The sequence below is a fragment of the Trachymyrmex septentrionalis genome, unplaced genomic scaffold, assembly GCF_001594115.1.
Source record: "Trachymyrmex septentrionalis isolate Tsep2-gDNA-1 unplaced genomic scaffold, Tsep1.0 scaffold70, whole genome shotgun sequence".
Classification (NCBI taxonomy): Eukaryota; Metazoa; Arthropoda; class Insecta; order Hymenoptera; family Formicidae; genus Trachymyrmex; species Trachymyrmex septentrionalis.
The window spans coordinates 2,496,450-2,517,154 of NW_017305885.1; the positions used below are offsets into that span (position 1 = coordinate 2,496,450).

The window sequence follows — 20,705 nt, forward strand, 5'->3', positions numbered from 1 at the left end:
TAAAAAATATTAAAAGTAAATGCTTTCAAAATGGAAATAACTGTATATAAACTTGCTAATACCTAATCCTAATATATCATATAACTAAAAATTAAGAAATCTGACATCTCGACAAAGAATACGAAGATATTTTCTCGTTTATCATATTAATTATTTTTATTTAAAAATATTCTATTAAAAATTGTTTTTATTGAAAATAATTGTATTCTATAAAATTTTGGAATCTCATAAAATATATTATAAAACGCTGTGTCGAGATTATACGAATAATTTTCAACAAGGTAAACTTCTTTTTTTTTATTTCAGGAATTATGCTAGGTTTTTTGTGCAAATTGCTAAAGAAAGAAGGAAGTTAAAAAGAAGCAATTTTTTAACGGATAATAATGACATGAACGCGGATATGACATAAACGAGCTATAATAATGTAGTTCGTGGAACTTTGATTTCTCAACATTCCGATCAGTTAAGTATTCTCTTGTTGGTAATAACGGTGGCATTATCATTATTATCATATTATCACACACTACTATTTACTGTGACACCTTGCAGTTTGATTTTATAGTTGTATACCCATCGAAATGGTCCTAACATTAAAGAGAGTAGTTATTATCTTTTTTCTAGCCACCGAAACAGACTATATATATCTGGAATGTTTCATTAAGGTTAAATTTAAAAATAATTACTTATTCGTCCGTAATGTATCCTAACTCGAAAAAGGCATACTTAACATTAAGATACAAAAAAACGCCATGACCTGTCCAAGTTATAAATACAATAAAATGAAATTGCATCATAAAATATTTGAATACAAAATATATGTTATATAAAGAATAGATAAAAAATCGAATAAAAAAATCGACACCTACCTTTTCTTTAAAAATAAATTCTAACTTAAACTGCATTTCTTTTTTATATATTCTTTTCACCCCAATAAACTTTGTAAATAATTTAATGTAAATATAATTTAGAGACATGTAAACGTAAAAACAATATAAGAATAATTAATAATTTGATATAATTTTTCATTGAATAATAATCCATTATCCTAAATGAAAACATAAAAATATCATTGTTATACATCATGTTTTACGATCATTAATACACTCGTATCGGTATAGAGTGGTCAACGTCATGCTCCACACGCGGAGGGACTTCTTAAAGGCCCCGCACGTAGAAAGGTCCTTAAAGGTCCTAAAGGGGTAGCCCATTCTGGAGGTGTGCCGATCGAGCACCGGCATTTAATCGTAACGAATCGCCCTCAGGCCCCGTAGGGGAGTGTGTAATCGACATCCGGTTCGCCTAATGTCGACCGAGTAGCGCCCTGTAATCTGCCACTAGCGTGTGCATTGTCGTGCGCGGGTCCCCTTCTCGCTCCTGAAAGGGGCACCATAGGATCGAAGATCCCTTTCTCGAAGAGAGGGCGAGACCGGGGCCTGGAATAGCTCGACCTTGCGACCATGATTTGCGAATAATGCAACCGGATTCACGAATTTACGGGATCGAGTGTCTGACGTGCGCAAAGGCCTCGTTCGGGTCTTTAAATACTCTTCGTTAATTATAAAGTGTAAAAAAAATTACTTATTTCTTAATTTAAATCCATTTAAACATGGAAAAAAGATATATAGTCCAGTTGAAATAGCCCATTATATATTAAACGTATCATATAATAAATTAAGAATAATACAAATTATTCAACCTCAATCTTTAATAATCTCTGAAATTAATTATTACTGATTTATATAATATATATCTCGATGAAGCTTACCACGGAGCAGAATCTTCTTGAGAGATCTCCTGACGGTCGTACAGTTCCACCTTCGATTTCGAAATTGGTATTGACATTCCCTAGTGCCTACTTGAACACCCTTCGCGATTTCTTTCAACAAAGATGGCTCCTTACGACAAATGTCAGCTAGTTTTCCCTTCAGACGTCTTGTTTTCTTACAGACCAGCATCGGATCCATCACCAGCTGACTTCCTACAGTCCTGTAAAATCAAAAATTAAAATATGATTAAATATATCATATTACATATTAAATATATTCAATATACCTTATTATACGTACTCTTTAAAACTTTTAGAATGAATTATCATTCTAAAGAATGAAATCTCGCTCTTGAAGATTGAAAATTGAGCCACTCTTTTTCAAGACTGGCTGAATTTATTTCACTCTTTAAAATAAAATTTTCCTCCAAAGGATTCAAAGAGTAAAAATTATCAATAAATAAGAATACTGTTATAAATGCATATGCATATCTCTTGCATCATTCAAATTAATTGAATAATTTTTTAGCGATAAAATTAGACAAATACTAGATATAAATAAAAAATTTATACGTAATTATACATATAGTATATTATGCGTACTTATTCTTGAATGATAAAAAAATAGCAGCAATCTAAACGCTTCCGTGTTTAATTATATAACTTATCTGCACTCAATATACTCAATATACTCAAAGTAATAATATAATCGTGCGAACCGCGAGGAACTCGAAGCAACATCGTTCCCTCAAGACACGACACGCGCTAGAGAGGAAAACGGTCAGAATAATTTACGGAAGCTACAAATCCTGCGGCCGAGTTGCTGGTATTTAACTACGCAATATCTTTCCGCGCGCAATGTGGAAAAAGGAACGCTCTCGCGTGAGATTAAACGGCAGCTCTCCTTTCTCGTGATGCTTATCCATTCCTTCTAAAATCCATAGAATCTCGGTTCTATAAGCACGAGCGTTATGCCTCGACGCAGCCCTGATCCTCGCGATTAATCGCTCGTGTTTGGATCAGAATTTATTTCTCCTTAAGCACACCGTCGTGCCTCATAAATCAGTCGGAGCTTCGCTATTTACAGAGAATTCGGATTTACCCCATTAACATCGTCTGAACACGGAAGATTTGTCATTCTCAACGAATTCTTTAATACTACTAATTTTTCGTGTTCGCTACGCGAATAACCAGATCGCACTATGCAACGAATTATATAATAGAGCAATAAATTAACAAGGAAAAAGCGCTAAAGATCTGTATACGTTTCATTCGATTGTGGCTACTAAAAGTGGCGGTGTTAGCCTTATTACACGTAATTTACTAACGACGAGTGAATTATAGTAATTGTATTGATGCCGTGCAATTGAGGTCGACACGACGTGAGATTATTATGCCAATGAAAGTTACTATTTCTCTTCTCTTTTCCTCTTCAAGTATACACTTCAAGTATATATTAAACGTCTCTAACATTTAATGATAACGCATAAAACTTTATTACAAAAAATCAATAATTGATTGAAATCGTATGGAATGACGGAAAGGTGACAAAGAATAAGATCATGATGGTATTCCGTGAAGCTACGGTGGAACTTTGTGAGAGACAAGAAAATGAGATTTGCGATTCCGCGCCATGAGAGAATAACGATGGGAAAAAATCATCGAAGAAGACGAAGAAGATGAGAAAAAAGGAAAAGTATATCACGGAGTAAGTATGACAATCGAATCTGAACACGCTAACACCATTACGATAATTAAAGCTCCGGTGTATTAAACTCGTGGCGACGTAATCCTACAAATGAAAAAGAAAGACATACAGCAAGAAGAAATAAATGTTGTGGAGGTACAGGAAGACCCTGTAGAAACGGAAAGAACGAACGAGTATGCCGAGAGGGTGTAAAGAGAGAGGAGAGAGAAAGAGCAGAGAAGAGACAGGTTGATGATTGCGCCGGGGGTAGAAAAAAAAGGAAGAATAAAAGCGAAATGGATTCTGAGTGAACTACGAGCGGTGGGAACTACGAAGTTGAGAAAGACGACTCGGAGGCAGAAAGGTACCAGAAGAAGGACGAAGGGGAAAAGGACGAGGTGGAAGAAGCGCGGACCCGCGAAGGGCACGAAGACGGAAAGGTAAAAAGAGAAACGGTAGGGGCCCAAGAAGGGTTAGGGAGGGAAGAGGGAGAAATGGAGAAGAAGAAGAAGAAAGAGGACAGTCCGGGCGACCTTCGTTACGAAACGTTAATTAAGATCATTAGTTCTGCGTCGGTAGGATGCCAGGGCGCGTACACGACGGCCTCTCGGGAATGCAACGACCTTAATGGCAATAATTCCGTTAAGGACGGTTGCTCGCGCGCCCATGTACATCGCCACGGCGTCCGTTCCCGATGTGCCTCCTCTCCCTCCTTGCCCTTCTCCTTGCTTTTCGTTCTGCACGAACAGGAATAAGAAGCCGAAGGTAGTACGACATGGAGAGTCGTGCACGAGAGTGACATCGTCATTTGGGCGAGGAGGATTCCACCTCGAGTGGCGACTATAACCGAGAATGACGACGACAAGAACGGAGATGATACGCGAGATGATACGCGGACGAGAATTCACGAGAAATCCCTCGATCGAGAGATCGTGGAATGATTTCGCGCGTGAGCGAAACAGAGAGGTAGAAAGAGATATGAACGGGGTAGAGAAAGAAAAGAGGGAAAAAAAGGAGAGCAGCATCGCTCTCGTTGGAGCAAAATATGGCGCATGTAATGTCTCGCGGGACGATCGGGTCCACTGACAGAGTACAAGCCGCAGGAACTTCGATTCGTCGATATTCCTGTTAAGGCCCTTGGTCCCGATAGAGTCTGACGGACGACAAGCGCCGAAGCTTCTTCAATCTGTTACGAGGGTTCTCCGAAGAAAACGGTATCCTGCCTTCGTAACGAAAACGCCGTTCGTATAAAACATATTGCATTATATAGAATCAAGCAGGATGTATTCTCAATAAGGGATATTTCGCGATTTATCAAATATTACTGCTAATATATTCTATAGCTCTGTTAAAATATATTTTGCATTTTCCTTCCCCCTCACATATCTTCCTAATTTTTTGTCATACAATCTCAAATATATTTTTCAGGTTAACTATCGATTGAAAGAAGAAGGATTGGAAGACGCCATGTTACACATATTTCCTAGTTCTCTTAGATCACAACCAGCTGTCAGAAGCTGCGAAATCTTCCTGGAATTAACGCATGTATGTACTATTTCTCGACCGGGCATCAATCTACACGAGAATGCAACGAAACCACTAGGCACAAGATAATAGACGAGCGACATAGATATAGCTATATTCCGAGAAGTTGCAGTATGCGAAACTACATGAGAAGTTAAACATTGTATTAAGTGTGGGTTATTGTCGTGGTTCAAATGTCTTACATTGTGTAAATTTTACGAGAGAGAGGAAATGAATATGCCTGTCGGAAAGATAATAAACATTTATACGTAATTTTATACACGGGTATTCAAATAAATTATCAGATTATTGTGTCTTATGTAAATCTCGAAAATTGTGCTTTACGTATTTTATTTCTAGCAGTAATATACTTTATAGATTTCATATCATAAGTATAAGTTGAATCTCTGACTTTTTAATGATATAATATTCATATTCCAAGATTTTACTACGCAGCTATAAACTATATTACCGTGAATTTTTTATAGCGCTATTACGGTACTAATTAATTATGAGATTCCTATCTCTCTCGCAACCTGTGGATTTAAAGAATTTAATAATAGTATTCGTTGAATTGAATCAAAATACACTATAAGTTAAAATAATCCAATGCGGTTCGTTAATTCATCATGATTTATTCTGTTCTCATTGCGCCTATAATTCGTATTGATAGTTTTCGTCGGAAAAACGTCACATGTTCAAATAAAGGCGGAGGCAACTTCCCAGAGTTTATCCGACCTTTTAACTTCAAAGACCGTTTCCTAGTGGCCACGCGCATCTTACCCCGTTAGTCAAATAAACGATAGAACCGCTGTGCGTCGATACTAAAAGACCAATCCCCGAGGCGGATAATAAAGTTATGGCGTTATTGCAAACACGCTTTTGACGAGCGCCGCTTATGCGAATGTTTCGCACTCACATCTATTAATATCGCCAGAGGCAAGTTAATGGGAATTGGAGTGGTCAGGAACTATACGTTGCCATTCGTCTTCCATCTGTCGATTGCGATTTCGTAACTTTCCACAGACTAACATATGCCAATTTTATTCGCATCATTCGAGATGGAGAGAGATTAGTGAAATATAAATAATTTTAAATAAATTAAATAAGAAATTTTAAATAAATTAATAAGAAATATGAAACAAAAATATCAAAATTAAAAAAAAATGTTGTATTAGTATTTTACATAATCTTGAAAAAAATATATCCTTTAATTAGACGAGTAATAAATCAATGTAGTATGTATATATCGTATAGCCAACAATTATAAAGAACGATTTTACTAAAGTATCTAAAAATGTAGATAGATGCAGATTTGAAAATAATTTTGCTGGACCATAAAATAATTATGCAAAAGAATTCAAGTATGATAAACAATGTCGCAAAAAGACTTTGACATTATAGCAATCAGTTTAAACGTTCTACATAATTATTTTGATAGTGTAAAAAAATCATTTCCTATTTCTATGCTCTAAGTCCTTTGAAGTGAAATTTCATTCTAAAAAATGAAATTTGAGCTAGTTTTGAAAAAAGTGGCTCAATTTTCAATTTTTTTAAGTGAGATTTCATATTTCCGAATAAAATTTATTCTACAAGTTTTAAAGAATAACTTTTAGGTATTTCAGAAAATTCGTTTTTTTTCTATGTAAATATAAATTTTTTGTCTATAAACTTTTTCAATATCGGTGCACATAAATATCTAATTATGAGAACTCATTACGCAGCAGTGTAATACATCGTCACGGAATAGTGATCGCATTTAGACGAGCACATCGCTAGCTCATCGTTTTTTAAATTAACAAAATTCAACGTATCGAATATATGCGCAACGATCTTTAACAGTCCCGTCACTCGCTTGTGCTTCTTTTCTTGCAAGGCAGCCCTCGCAAAAAGGCATCTCGGGATCCGCTACTAGACGAAAAAACGAGGGAAGACTCGGTTTAATCGACGACAATCGAGCCAGCGGAACGTTCGACGGGGAGGAGAAGAGGATCTCTCGACTAGAATCGAGGAGATCGGCCCCACCTTATGTACGCGGAGGCAAGAAAAGAACTTGAGGATGGACACGTCGTCGCGAACGAAAAGCGTGGAGAGGCCGGTTAGGGCGGTCGACTTATTTATTGCCTCATTAGACGCCCTCACTTTGCTCGAAGGCAGCTCCACGCTGTCTGCTCAGATAGACAGTGACGAGAGAGCAACGTTGCTGGCCTCTTTCGGCCGGCCGGTTTGCAGAACGAGCGACGAATGGAGAGGCAGGCGGAGAAATAAAAGATTCGCGAGAGAAAGAGAGAAACATCTTATAGAGAACGGACGGAAAGAAGAAGAGAGATCGCTTCAACGAGAAAGTCCCCGTAAAGAAGCAAGAGAAGAGGAATGAAAGAGAAAACGAGTTGATAGGCCCACTGGCAGATTCCTCGAATACTTTGCACAGTTCAAATGAAAATATATATAATATATGAAATAGGAAGATGCTATAAAGAAAATTGGAAATCTCGCGACCAAGAACGTTATTATAGCCTTCATCTATCTTATGCAGCATTTGAGGTAGGGGAAGAAACGAGAGCTTTACTGCGATCTTTTTCACCCAATCGCAAGAGATGTTACTTATATAATATAAATCAATATATTTGAAGGAAGAATTTCGACTTAAAATCATTTAAATAAGATTATAGATAAAAATCATTTTCTTCACGCAAAAAATGGAGTAAATTCTATCGCAAGTATCTTCGATAAGCATATTAAAAACATATCTGAAACGAGATGCAGGAGCCGGGAGAGGGACAACAATTTATGAAAGAATTAATAGCGAGCGGAAGTAGAAAGTCACAACAACTCGTGGCTGCTAAATATGCGCATTCAATCTAAATCATCGTCTTGTTGCTCGACGACGTGAAGCAGACAGCGGCGTCGGGCCATGCAGATGACGAAAAGGACTACGACGGAACGAAGCCACTCTATCACTGAGCTTATATATGCCTATATATAATATATAAAGTGATTCCTGGCGCGTGCTGATTTCACATTCTCGTTTCATTCCGTTCTCTCGACTTTAACTCACTTTTATCGCGATCGTCACCTTGTCGATCAAAAAATGTCCGCTAAAAAATTCAACTTGGCGATAAATATATTTTTAAACTTAAATTTTCTCTAAAAATAAAAAATTACGACATTCTTCAGATATTTGGAAAAAATAAATTTAAATTAAGTTAGCAAATATATCTATAAAAAGTTAATATATACATTGTATAATTTTTCAGCCTCTTATAAGCATATAATGTTGTATAAGGATGAGTTTATTTTTCACTTTTCTACAAGAATTCATTAAATCTATCCATTTATCTACCACCATCATAAATTTCCTTTATAAGCCATGTCACAAATTATATGCACCTTGTCAAAAAGGTGCTATAAATCTTGCAAGATAAAATTATTTCTTATTTTGTTTATGCAAGTTAGCATGTTTTGTCTCAATTTTCCTTATCTGCTACAAACAACGTTATACTCTCTACTCTTCTTTCGCTAAAATAATCTTCCTCATAATTAAATTATATCGATTAGATATCCTTGATACTATTTTATTACAGTAATATACGACATATTAAATTTACAATAATTATAGATGAAGAAGCGCCAAAGAAATAAGAGCCAGAACCATATAGTAATACGGAATCGTAAATCCAACGAGGATTCACGGATGGAAAAAGGAGCAAGTTGATTCCGCCTGAGAATGTCCCGAACAAATTGATGGCAAGGGTCATCGAGACTAGGTTACATTTTTGATAGTTTTTTTTGGTGAACCTCAAAGAATTCGTGCTCCGTTTAAGCCTGGACACTGGATCGAACGTCCAGAGAAAAGAGAAAAAAACCTGCGGTCTCGCCCACATTGTGCGAATTTTTAATCAGCTTCTTCAGACTCGGAATTCATGCGCGAGTTTGCGCCTACCGTAATGAATTATGCGTGGTATGCGTTTGCCTTGATAAAACCGATATTGGGAGTTGACTGATAAAGTTCGAGCACCAATCTGTGATAGTGATGGGGTCTTAAAATTCCGTACATAGCAGATGCACCCTGCACGCGCCACTAAAACAATTTCAAATTCTTTTTCTGGTATGTCTGAACCATTCAGAGGTACACCCCCCCCCCTCTCTCTCTCTCTCTCTCTCTTTCTCTCTCTCTCTCTTCTCTCTCTTCCTCTTTAACGACATTCCATCAAAATTAATCGTGGCCCATGACAACATCACGACAAAAATACAATACGTCCGACGGATATACATTCCAGAAATATTAATTGCATCATTTGAATTGATCGAATATTAATAATAAATGCAACATTGAGAAAATATACGTGTCAATAAATAAATAAAATCTGCACCTTTCGTGAGGACTAATTAACGGTATCCTTTACAAAATTGTTTATTTGATCAAATGTACTTTAAAGAATATACATAATTTAAACATAGAATCGTATAGCAGAAACTTCCGAATATCTAATAATGATTTTTATTCAATTATATATGTTAATTACGGAGACAATGTAATAAATAAATAAATGAAAATAAAGATATAAATAAGAAAAGAATGACTGAGGGCTAAAATATATTGAAAAAGAGCCGTGTACTCATTCACGCCCGACATAAAGTCGCATTAACACCGTACTATTGGCGCAGCGAAACCATGACCAATCCGGTACTCTATAGGGGAAACGTCCGGTAAATCATTTATAGGCACGGTAGTATATGAACGACAGTACCAGAGCAGGACCAAGGGAAGCTCGGGAAGGTCAAGGCGAGGAATACAACGAGAGAGAGAGAGAGAGAGAGAGAGGAGACGTCGACAGAGGAAGAGAAAGAAAAAGGAAGAAAAGAAATGGTAGAAATAAACAAAAGCGATAGCGCGAAAGAAGGAGAGAAATTATTACGAGCATTGTGCGTGGCCCGCACGTGGTGCGTGTTGTTGCGTCACGCCATGCTGCATTTCGCGCAAAGAGAGGAGCCAGTGTGCAAGCACGAAGGCTGGGGAGGGGCCTCATTTCCTAACCGCGGACACCCGTCGTTAACCACCCCGTTTCTGATATCCGTGTCATTGCCGGCTCACTGCCGTTATTATGCTCACCGTATTTTGACCCAGCAATGATTGACACGCCCCGTGTCGTGACAAATCGAGCATTTCTTTAGCGTGCCGGCTTGCCAAAAAAAAAAAAAATCAAATCTGTGACATTACGAAAAGCAAACTGTAACCTGTTTTAAAACAAGTGGGCTTAATAGAAATTTGTTTTCAATGCAATATATTGATTATATTTTAATATTTAGTATCGCAATATGTCAATTATTTCCTATAAACTTTTTAACATATGCTAAGAACATATACAATAATATTTTACTAATTGATGGATATTAGATATGTTACCTTAAGATGAACCTGAATATGTCCTGAATATCCTAGGATATACTATATGAGATATATGTTTAGGAAATATTATACTGAAAATTTTAGAACGTTCTTAGCCCCAGTAAATAAGCGCCTAAAAATGTCCTAAACAATTCCATAAGTTTATATTAATATTTTAAGTCAAAATCAAAATACCTACTGAATAGTAATTATCAGTTCTTAATGAGAATGAGATTAAACAGCAGTGAAAAAGACACAAATTTAAATCCCGCTGCAAAAAGATTTGCATCTGTTTCAATTAAAATCACTGGAAACATTGCGGTATTATTAAAGCGTCGACAAAACCATAATTAGAGTACCAGATTCTCGCTATTATCACCCGCGAACGTTTTACGATTCATCTTACTGCGACGAATTTATGGTGAGTGTCACCATAAACCGACGGAAACGGTCGTAATTATAGGATAACCGACGAGCGGTTTTGCTTATTACAACCACCGTTAAATGACCGCTTGGCACTCCTGGAAGCGAATCCTTTGTACAAAGACATATTCTGCGTCATTGTTCTTTTTTTTTAATACTAATATTAATACTAATTTTAATACTAATACTAGCTCTCAAAATAAAACAATTAGTAGAGATCAATTTGTTCATATTAAATAAACTGTATTATATTTAATGTTAACAAATAACACTCTTACTGAAAAATGCAGTTCTCGTTGGAATGTCATTCTACGTGTACGCATATATTAATTTGGCATGCGTAGCGCACATGAATACGTGCGTTATGCACCTATCGTATTTCCATCTTGCAAGTACCGGAACGCAACCGCCTCGGTCGCGAATGATCGAGTGTATTCGTGACTGGAAAAAGTTCGAGGCACTATATTTAATTCGCAGAAATCTCATAGCTGCAGCGACGAACGCATATTAAGCATATGAGAAATAAGAAGATGAAAAGGGGATGAATTATGCGTGTTTACTGTTTACGTTGACACCGTATAACTGCAACGAACCTTCTTCGAATATGAACATTGAGAATTTCATCATCTATACACAGAAAATATTTCGTGGCAAAAAATATCTGCAATATTTCATTCATTAATCTCACAATCGCAAATCTATAAATATTCAAAATATCCTTGCTCTATAAATTTTTTATTTATTACAAACAAAATATGTAAATATCATATCTAAGTTGTAAATCTAGGGGGGGGGAATTATATATTTAATTGAATAATTACGAATACATTAAACGAAAAATATCGTCAGTTTATGATATTTTAGATGCAGATCCTGCTTGGCATGTTCTGAGAATAAAACTCGTACCTATGATTAAGACCGCTTTAGCGCCAGCGTCACTGCTCGCGTATTGACACGATCAGCCACATACATCGTGTAATTATAGTAATCAAGAATTATTACGCGCTATCTGAACTAATAATACTCATTAGAAGCATGTTATAAAGTATGCCTTTCCGCGCAAGACGCGCCGTAAATTATTATAGACAGTATATAAGAATATGTAATTAAATTTATTTTAATTTAATCTAATTTAATCTTTCCAACACTAATTTCCATTGACGTTCGCGAATCTATATTGGCAAATGATAAATCACTAGTTGCGAGCTACCGAACTGTTATCAGTATGTTAAGAAACGATTTTGCATTCTTCATATATTTATATACGAGTATACAGTAAGAGCAAAAAGTATTCGTACAAAGAAGTTTGTTATAAAAAAAAGTCTAACTTATAAGAAATAAACATTAATTAGCAATTTTATTCTGTTCTAACATAAACAAATGAGCTTCGCATAATTCCTGATTTTAAAAGCTATATTTCTCGCCTACGAATTCGTCGTAGAAATATGTACAATACTTTTTGACCATTCAAACAGCACAACAATTTTTAATTATTCGCTTATTTTTCAGATGATATATTTTGTATAATTAATACTCATTTTTTTGGTATATATAATTTTAAGACACATACAATCTATTTTATTCCTTATGAATAAATTGGTAATTATCCAACAAGAAATAATCATCAATTAAATATCGAATCGATGTCAAATTGATGTTAAAATCATCGAATTTATATCGATTCGACATCAATTCGATGACTCATTTTTCGCTGGATAATATTTACTTTTTAAAAATTAAGTTTTTCTTTTTTAAATATTCTCTCTTTATACTTTTTGCACTTACACATACGTATATGTAAATTATATATAAATATATGTATAATTAATAAAATAAAAAAATATATTTACAACACTGCCTTCTTAAATTTTTTATATTAAATACAATTTATCAGAAACCCTTATGTTAAATACGTAAAAATCAATTTATTTCATATTTGCACTTTAAAAATCTGAAAGTTAAAGTCTCTAAAAGTTTAAACGAAGTTTCAGAAGTATTACTAAATATCAGTAATTCAAAGTACATGTATATACACCAGTTACTTTAGCTAGTGCTAGTCGCTTCTTGCCGCTCGTCATCGTCGATATACAAGCTTACCTAATTGCATACACACGCTGGATTTTTTAAAAATAAATAAATCCACCTGCCGTTCGCAATCTACAGCTCGTAAGTTTGCCGATCGCCGATGCATACACGATCTAAGCGCATGCGTGCTCACGCACGCGGTGAGCGCGGTCTTATATGATTATGAATATCCAGCAGGTGAGAGAGAACGAGAGAGAATGGTCCAGGTGGGAGCGTGGGGGAGCGGATCGAGTTGTCCAACCAGCGGGATGGTAGCCGCGGACTGCCCACCTCGGCCCATTGGCCGGGTTCGCGAGCCCGCTATCGTATTATCGCCGAGACTTGCCGTTACGATACATCGGCGGCCGACCGATCTATCGCGCGCGTTCTCGAACCTGTCTGCGTGCCACGCACCTGCGATCGATCGCGCGCGACTATCCGCCGCTCGATCGCGTCGCTCGCGGAGACGGAGCCACGAAGCAACGCGTGAAGGCGCGCGTGCAACCGAGCGGGTGCTTATTAATGCGAAACGTGACGCCCACCTCGTATGAAAATCAGAATGGTCCGTGGCGTAATTGGTAATTATGGTAATCCTCTAAGGTAATTTTTCATGGAAAGCCCGTAAAAATTTAACGGAACTCGTGCAGAGATCGTAGATTAACAGCGAGGAAAAATCGTGAAACTATAATGCTAAACCGTGCAATCATCGGCTAGATAGGCGATTTATCTAAAATACTATATTAATCTGAAAATATAGAGTTAAAAAAAACAGCCGTAGGCAAAAACATTCCATTAAAAATGATGTTTTGTTGCGCTCAATTGGTGTAACAATTAGCCTCTTCATATCAAACGCTAGTTTTTTTTCTTTGTAAATATGTTACAAAACGTCAATCGACTTACATTCTGAAATAAAGAAAACTTATAATATACCAATCTTATAGATCTCATCTACACAGTTTTAATATTTACGGAATAATTATTATATACACAAAATCCGCACCTCTTCCCTTTTCAGAATAAAACGGCACATGCATGCGCAACAGTTAGTTAAAGGATACGCATCTTTCAGTATCTACTTGACAATTGAAGGAAAGCGTTACCTCGTAACTTACAATAATTTCATCTTAAGTGATACCACAGAAGCTGAAGAGTACTATCTGATAATTTTACGATTCACCGTATTGTTCTTCCACATTGTAACAAAAATCGACAGTATCGCGTTCAGCACTTCGAAGAAGTGCACGAGTCGTCGAGGGACATACGATTGCTGGGTAAGAACGTGGAACCAACTCCGTATATATCCTAAGAGGGAAGAAACGCAGGCAACGGTTGCTGGAGGACAACGAGGACGACGGAAGACGAAGAGGACGAGGGGGCTCCTGCCGACTTACAAATTATACGCTCTCAACGAGATTTACGGGTGACGCTTTGAGCGAGACCATTGTCCATCCTCGCTCACTTCTTTACCTCTTTACTCCTCCACTTGGTCGTCTTTGTCCCTTCGTGAATCGCCCATCCTCTTTCGGTTCCTCCGCAAGTCCCTTCGTTCCCAGAGGACCGCGTGAGAAGGACGCGGTAGCGCGCGAGTAGAAGGGAACGAGAGGAAGATAGAGCAGTATTCGTCGCGAAAAAACCGAGGAATGCCGATCGACGAAAGAGAATCCGGTTCCAATCGGATAATCGGAGCTCCGGGTCCTCGCGGGCCCTACGAGAATTCGCGAAAAGGACGTAATGCGCGACTCGATGACGAACGGTCGTACGAGCGACTGATTTATGATACCCGCAATATTTTTGGAGCAGGAGTAACATTCCGTAGGAATAAGGATCGCAAAAATGACATTTCGTCGATTCTGTAGAAAATATTTATAGATTTCGCCATTTAATTTAGAGAATTTAAGTCAACGTGCTTAATACGCCAATAAATTCATATGAAAGCAATGCGTATTAATTGATGAATACTCTGAAATAGCAAAGAATTTGTATATTGCACATTCGCAGTGCTCATTATCAAAATAAACGTATAATATACAATAAGTATGTTATTTTTAATAACGTCGAAATGTCATGACAGAGAAATAAATCTTCCAACTTGTAGATACAATCTTGCAAACCAGTGCATTGCTCTAATAGATTTATAAGATTTATAGATTGAATTTTGTGGCAGAGGTATGCGCCGCGATAACTACTGAAGTGGATAAAACGGTGCGACACGTGTCTTCATGCGCGATAGTAGCCGCAGATTAACTCGCAGATGATGAACGAAGCACGCAGAAAGAAAGAACGAAGAGTTTCCAGTCTGACCGTTAAGTACCTGTTATCGAAACACAAACCGTCATCCTCCTAATATATTTATCAAACACGCCGTGAACGACGGCTGCGACAGGTAAGCGAGCCAGAAAGCAACAAGGTGCGGACTCACAGTATCGTCAGGATACAGAAATCCGCCTTAAATCGGAAACAAATATTTAACCAGTCTCAAGAGAGAGAGAGAGAAGGAGTTTATCCTCATTCCTGCGAAAAAACTTCCTTCGTCCCGTTATAAATGTATACTCACAAAAATATTTCATTCTTAATTATAAAAAAATTTTATATAATCAGTGTATATATATATATATATGATTAATTTAATAATCGCTTAATAATCTTAACCCTTCGGTATTACTCTCGTTTTCTCACGTACCTACCAGACTGAGTATTGTGAAAAATATCGCGTAAAAATGAATGTATTATAATAAATTTTTTTCAATCAAAACACCAGATATCAAGAAATATAACGGTAATAAATAACTGCATGTATCTTCATTAATAAACAGGTTATAGCATAGCAAAATAAAAAAAAACCCTCGGATATATTACATTAGGATTGGCACCAAAGTTAATTATGTAGTAATTAATTTTATAATGGGTATTTCAGTACATAATTGAATTAATTTCATCTTGTTGATATATGCATAAAGTTCACACTACGCTAGATAATACGATATAGTCCGTCTCCGGATGCTGTAATCCCGAGTGACACGGGCACGATAACGTTCTATCACCATGCAAACATTTACATAACAAAGTGAAGTACACAGCAAAATGTCACGCTACCGAATAATTTATTATTACTCGTCGAGATAATTAGGATTCAACCGTAGCTACTGAATGTTGTCACGTGATTTCGCGTTACAATAATTACTACGTTCGATATTTTAGTATTTCCTCTATTTAGTATTCCTCTATTCGGTATTTCTTCTATCAATCGATGTTATCAGCGTAGTTTAGAAATAAATTAGAATAGAGTACAACTTAATAAGTGTATAGCGTAATAAAAAATAAATTTTCTTGCAATGAAAAATTTCTGAAAATGAAAAATTCTTATCATGTCAATCAAAATTTCTAGTCGTACAAGTAACCAGATGTTTAATTATGACCGAAATGCTGATTGATATAATCAGAATCTACTGGTTCGTTCATTTTCCAGAAATTTTTCTTAATGTGAAGTCAGAAATAAAGATATATTTAAAGAAGCGTTTTGCATCGTCAATATTGAGCGATTTACGTAGCACAAAATGAAGTCATAAATCTCAAGACGGAGCTTGCTTATAAGAGCACGAATAACTACCAAAGGAGGATTTATAGCGCCATTACTCATCTTACGTGCGTGTAACGCGCGACGTAATTGATAACCCAGATGACGTACCTCGAAACTGGAGCACTCGTTAGTTCTTCACGTTCACCGAGTATTGGCGTTAAAATGCAACCAAAGCGACAATTTCGTATCCATATAAGTGTAATATCATAGCAGCGCTTGTGTGTGTCATGATTGGATACAAATATGCAATCGAAAATATAGCAATCAATATTAGTGTCAAATACAAGAACGATAATTTGTCAAGAAGAGTCGTCACAATACGGAAGTTTAGTTGAGTAAAGAAGAAAAAATTGTGTATAAATCTATGATGATCTAATGAACTCGCAAGAAAAGCTCGCAATTGTGTGTGTTCGTTGAAATAAGTAAGATTTAAATTATGCAAGAAATATTTGTTCTATATTCCCATTTTCTTATCTAAACATGGGGAAGACTACTATGTTGCATAAATGACTTATGTCTTTTTAACTCTCGTTTTTATAACCACCACATGTACCGGCGCCAAGGACATGACAAGCTCTTCTCTCTTTATCTCCTTTTGGGGAAATTTTGACGAGGGAAGCGAAAACGCGTTTATTATTCCTACCGCAGACAACTGTCACTGCTGGTTAAGATAATCATTAAGATAATTACTTTAAAAATACTAGAGTCAGGAATGTTTCGAATTCATAAGTTCTAGAGGATTTCACAAAAAGTTTATGAACCGGATGTGATGAAATTCTTATTCGTGTGTGTGTGTGGGGGGGGCGCGCGTGTGTGTGTGCGTGTGTATGTATATTCGTCTGCTTTTTATGTGTGTATATAATGTGTGTTTGTGTAACATTACTTGTATTTAAATATGATTTCTCAAACATTAATCGAAAGATTGCTTATAATATATTATTTATAATAGATACCTTCAATTAGACAAGTACAACACTCTCTCTCTCTCTCTCTCTCTCTCTCTCTCTCTCTCTTTCTCATGCACATATAAAAATGCAATTTATATATGTACATTTATTTATTTATTTATTCATTTACTATTACGGCAATGATTATTTTGTTAAGCAAAAGAGTAATTAAAAAGATAGTGAGTAAATAAAAATTTTGAACTAAAAGAGTTATGGGAAAAAAAACAATTTAAATCAACATTATGGATTTGCTACTGCTTACGTTAATGCCTTACGTCTCTATTCTGATTGGCTTATTCATTTACTACCTTACGTTTTTTTTTGTGCCGCAGTCTTAATTCTATCTACTGTAGATTTCGCTATTATTAACTTCATATAAATCCAATGTAAACAATCTTGTTAAAATTTAACAATGCATTTTTATAGCAAAACAAAGAAAGATCACAGGGAAAAATTGTCACTCACCAGAAAGAGCCGGTGATGGGGGTGACGAGGAGGAGGCAGATCGCCACGAGAACGGGGCGCATCTCCATCCCCTTCGCACCTAATAACACCCTCGAATCGATCACCGATTACGTTTCCTTTGTCCGCTCTGCGCACTGACGATCGATGAAATAGTCGATTGCGACGGTGGTGTTCGTGTGAGCGCACCGGTGCGGTGTCCGGCTGCAAAGACGAGTCGACCGCGAACCGCCGCGAGTTCACCAGTACGTATTCTTCAGTTCCGAATGCACCTCGTGGCCAAAGATTGGCACGCAAACTGTACGCACTGTCCCCTCTACCGCGCAACTCCCTTATCGTGTGGTCCAGTAAAACCCGACATTGCAACGTAGATCATCGCATACAAAAACCGCTGATTCCTTTTGAAACTGTCATTGATTCAGATCATTTCTGATCGCATGGAACATATTTCTTCAGGATCGATACAGAAGAACGTTGAAGAACGTTGATGATCATTACTTGCGGATATACTTGCAAAATTGTTCGTCCTTAATCGTTCATCGAAGAATTATTCTTGATGTTGCGTTTCTCGACACGTTTTGCAAAGCGAAGATGCCGAGATTACGTAGCCATGACGATCGCGGTGAACACTTGATCTTCATGATCGTATCGCACTGAAAATGCTCGAGGGCGATCGGAGATACCCTTCGTTGGAAGAGACATGTCTTTGAGACCGCGAAAAAGGAGCTCGCGATTCAAGAAAGACCCGGAAGAGGAGCACTGACTTCCGGTCCCTTGGACCACTTACTCCCCTCTTTTTCCCCCTCCCCAGCCACCCTCTGTCCTTCTCATGCACCCGCTGGCTCCCTCTTCCTTCTCCTCTTTGTCTGTCAAAGTACCTGATGTTTCTCTTCTTTCTCCTCTCTTTCTTTACTTCCGTCTGTTCTTTTTCTTCCTCTTTCCCAAAAGTGTCAACTATTTATAAGCTACAGATGAAGCGTAATAAAGTCCTCTTTTCTTGATACGTGAACAAAAACGCATCGCGTTCCTGCCAGAACTACGTCACCACAATCTTTGAGTGTTGCCTTATCCCCACCAATAGAGCTCTGGGGAGTAGAGAAGAGCTGCCCCCACCAATATATTCCGTTTTCTTCTTCCTCTTCTTCTTCTTCCTCTTCTTCACCAGCACCAGCACCACCACCACAACAACCATCACCATCGCCGTCGTCGCGAGACCATCGCCACCGACGTCCGCGGCGGGTGCATCTTCGACTTCGCCGTCGCGAAAAACGTCGATCTTCGTGAAAGGGACCGTCTCCCACGAAGATATTGAAGATTCTTCGAGTAGATTGGACGGATCAATCAGAAAAAGTAGATTCGCGAATTTCGTGTAAAACGTGTAAAATTATAAGCGAGAACGAGAACGAGAGGGGAAACCAACAGAAGGACAGAAATAACGGAGATAAGAGAGGGAGGGAGGGAGAGGGGGAGGGGGAGAAGGGTGGAAAACCTGTGAGAAAGTCTGGCGTAAGTGGAAAAATCTCCAGATGGTAGGGGAGACAGCGAGGTACAGCCGTCTGCGATCGCTGGCGAGGCTCCTGGCCGGAGCGAACCGTACGAGACTGTTGCGGACTAGGCAGGTGAGCGCCGCTCGGCGGCAACGAAACGCAACCGAGCCCCTCTTTTCCTCTTTTAACTCGCCTACGGAACCCGTCGACACGAGGAGGCCCGGTCGTCGGATCCTCTCTGCTCTCGCGCCGCGCTGCCTAGGATCTCACGGAGGGAGGCGCGACCGACGTCTCGGACTCGAACGCGCGATGTCAAGGTGATAGACGCGATGCTGCGCGATGAATAATAGCGGTCAGAAATCATTAACAGGTCGCAATGAGATAGCATGGCCTTTAGGACTTTAAAAAATGATGCAGCGTATGCTGCGCGTATAACGAATTTTTATGGCGTGATAAAATATATCGAATCTAAAGATTGAAACTTTTAGAAAAAGCGCTTTATATTATGAATTTGGGCGAAGTGAAATATGAGTCATTAAAATCACAATCCTAAAATTGTATTGAAATGTACTAAAATACCTCGATCTGAGGACGATTCAACAATGAGCTGAAACATGTAATTTTTTCGTAGATTATTTTTGTACTTTTAATATATTCATCTAAAGCCCATTCTATAATTGTGTTCCCATTTTTATAATTGTGTGCCCATTCTATAAAGTGTTGATCAATTTTTACTACAACCACATACAACTACGCTGTACTTGTAAAATAGGTATTACATATCAGTTTTCATGCTCGACTTTTTTTGTTTTCCTCTATTAGCTATTTTAATTGTTGAGAGTCCTTATTTTGCTTATTAAAATATCTCAGCCATTGATATAGTCTAAATATTGGCGATTACATTTTTAGAAATGTCTATAGTAACCTACATGTTTCATCCAAGGAACGTCCTAGGAACATCCTTAGAACGTAGAATGTCCTTTGGATGTCTGTAAGGTACATCTTTTAGAAATGTGTGTAGAGGAATATTTTGCACAAAAAAAACTTTATTTTATAATAAAATTGCACCAATAAACTAAAAAAATATGAAATTTTTATCATTCCTGGACAAATCGTTTTATAGCGTAACAAAATACATACTATGATTTTACTGTCTTAAAAATAAAGAACTTCATTGAAAGATTATCCGGAGATCGATTTAATGCTTAAATATATCTCTTATCCCTCCACTACTATCCTATCCTCTCATTTCCATAATAAAAAGTTTGTTGCGCTCTGTCAAGTGAATTTCATCCGACGTGTCACTATCCCATCTCCTTCTCATCGCTCTTCGCCAATAGTAGCGCGACAAAGAAAACTCTTTTACCGGATGATGAATTT

The 20,705-nt window shown here is 37.4% G+C and overlaps 1 protein-coding gene across 1 annotated transcript in view; it reads right to left on the minus strand.

The window, feature by feature from the left end:
* Positions 1 to 19,292, minus strand: part of LOC108753685 (protein Wnt-6-like) — a 38,376-nt gene extending 19,084 nt beyond the window's left edge. The window contains exons 1-2 of the mRNA XM_018495511.1: positions 17,842 to 19,292; positions 1,766 to 1,986 (exon numbers count right to left, since the gene is read on the minus strand). Of these exons, the coding sequence (XP_018351013.1) occupies positions 1,766 to 1,986; positions 17,842 to 17,909 (289 nt within the window). The 5' untranslated portion in view covers positions 17,910 to 19,292. The remainder of the gene's footprint in view (positions 1 to 1,765; positions 1,987 to 17,841) is intronic.
* Between the last annotated feature and the right edge of the window lie 1,413 nt (positions 19,293 to 20,705).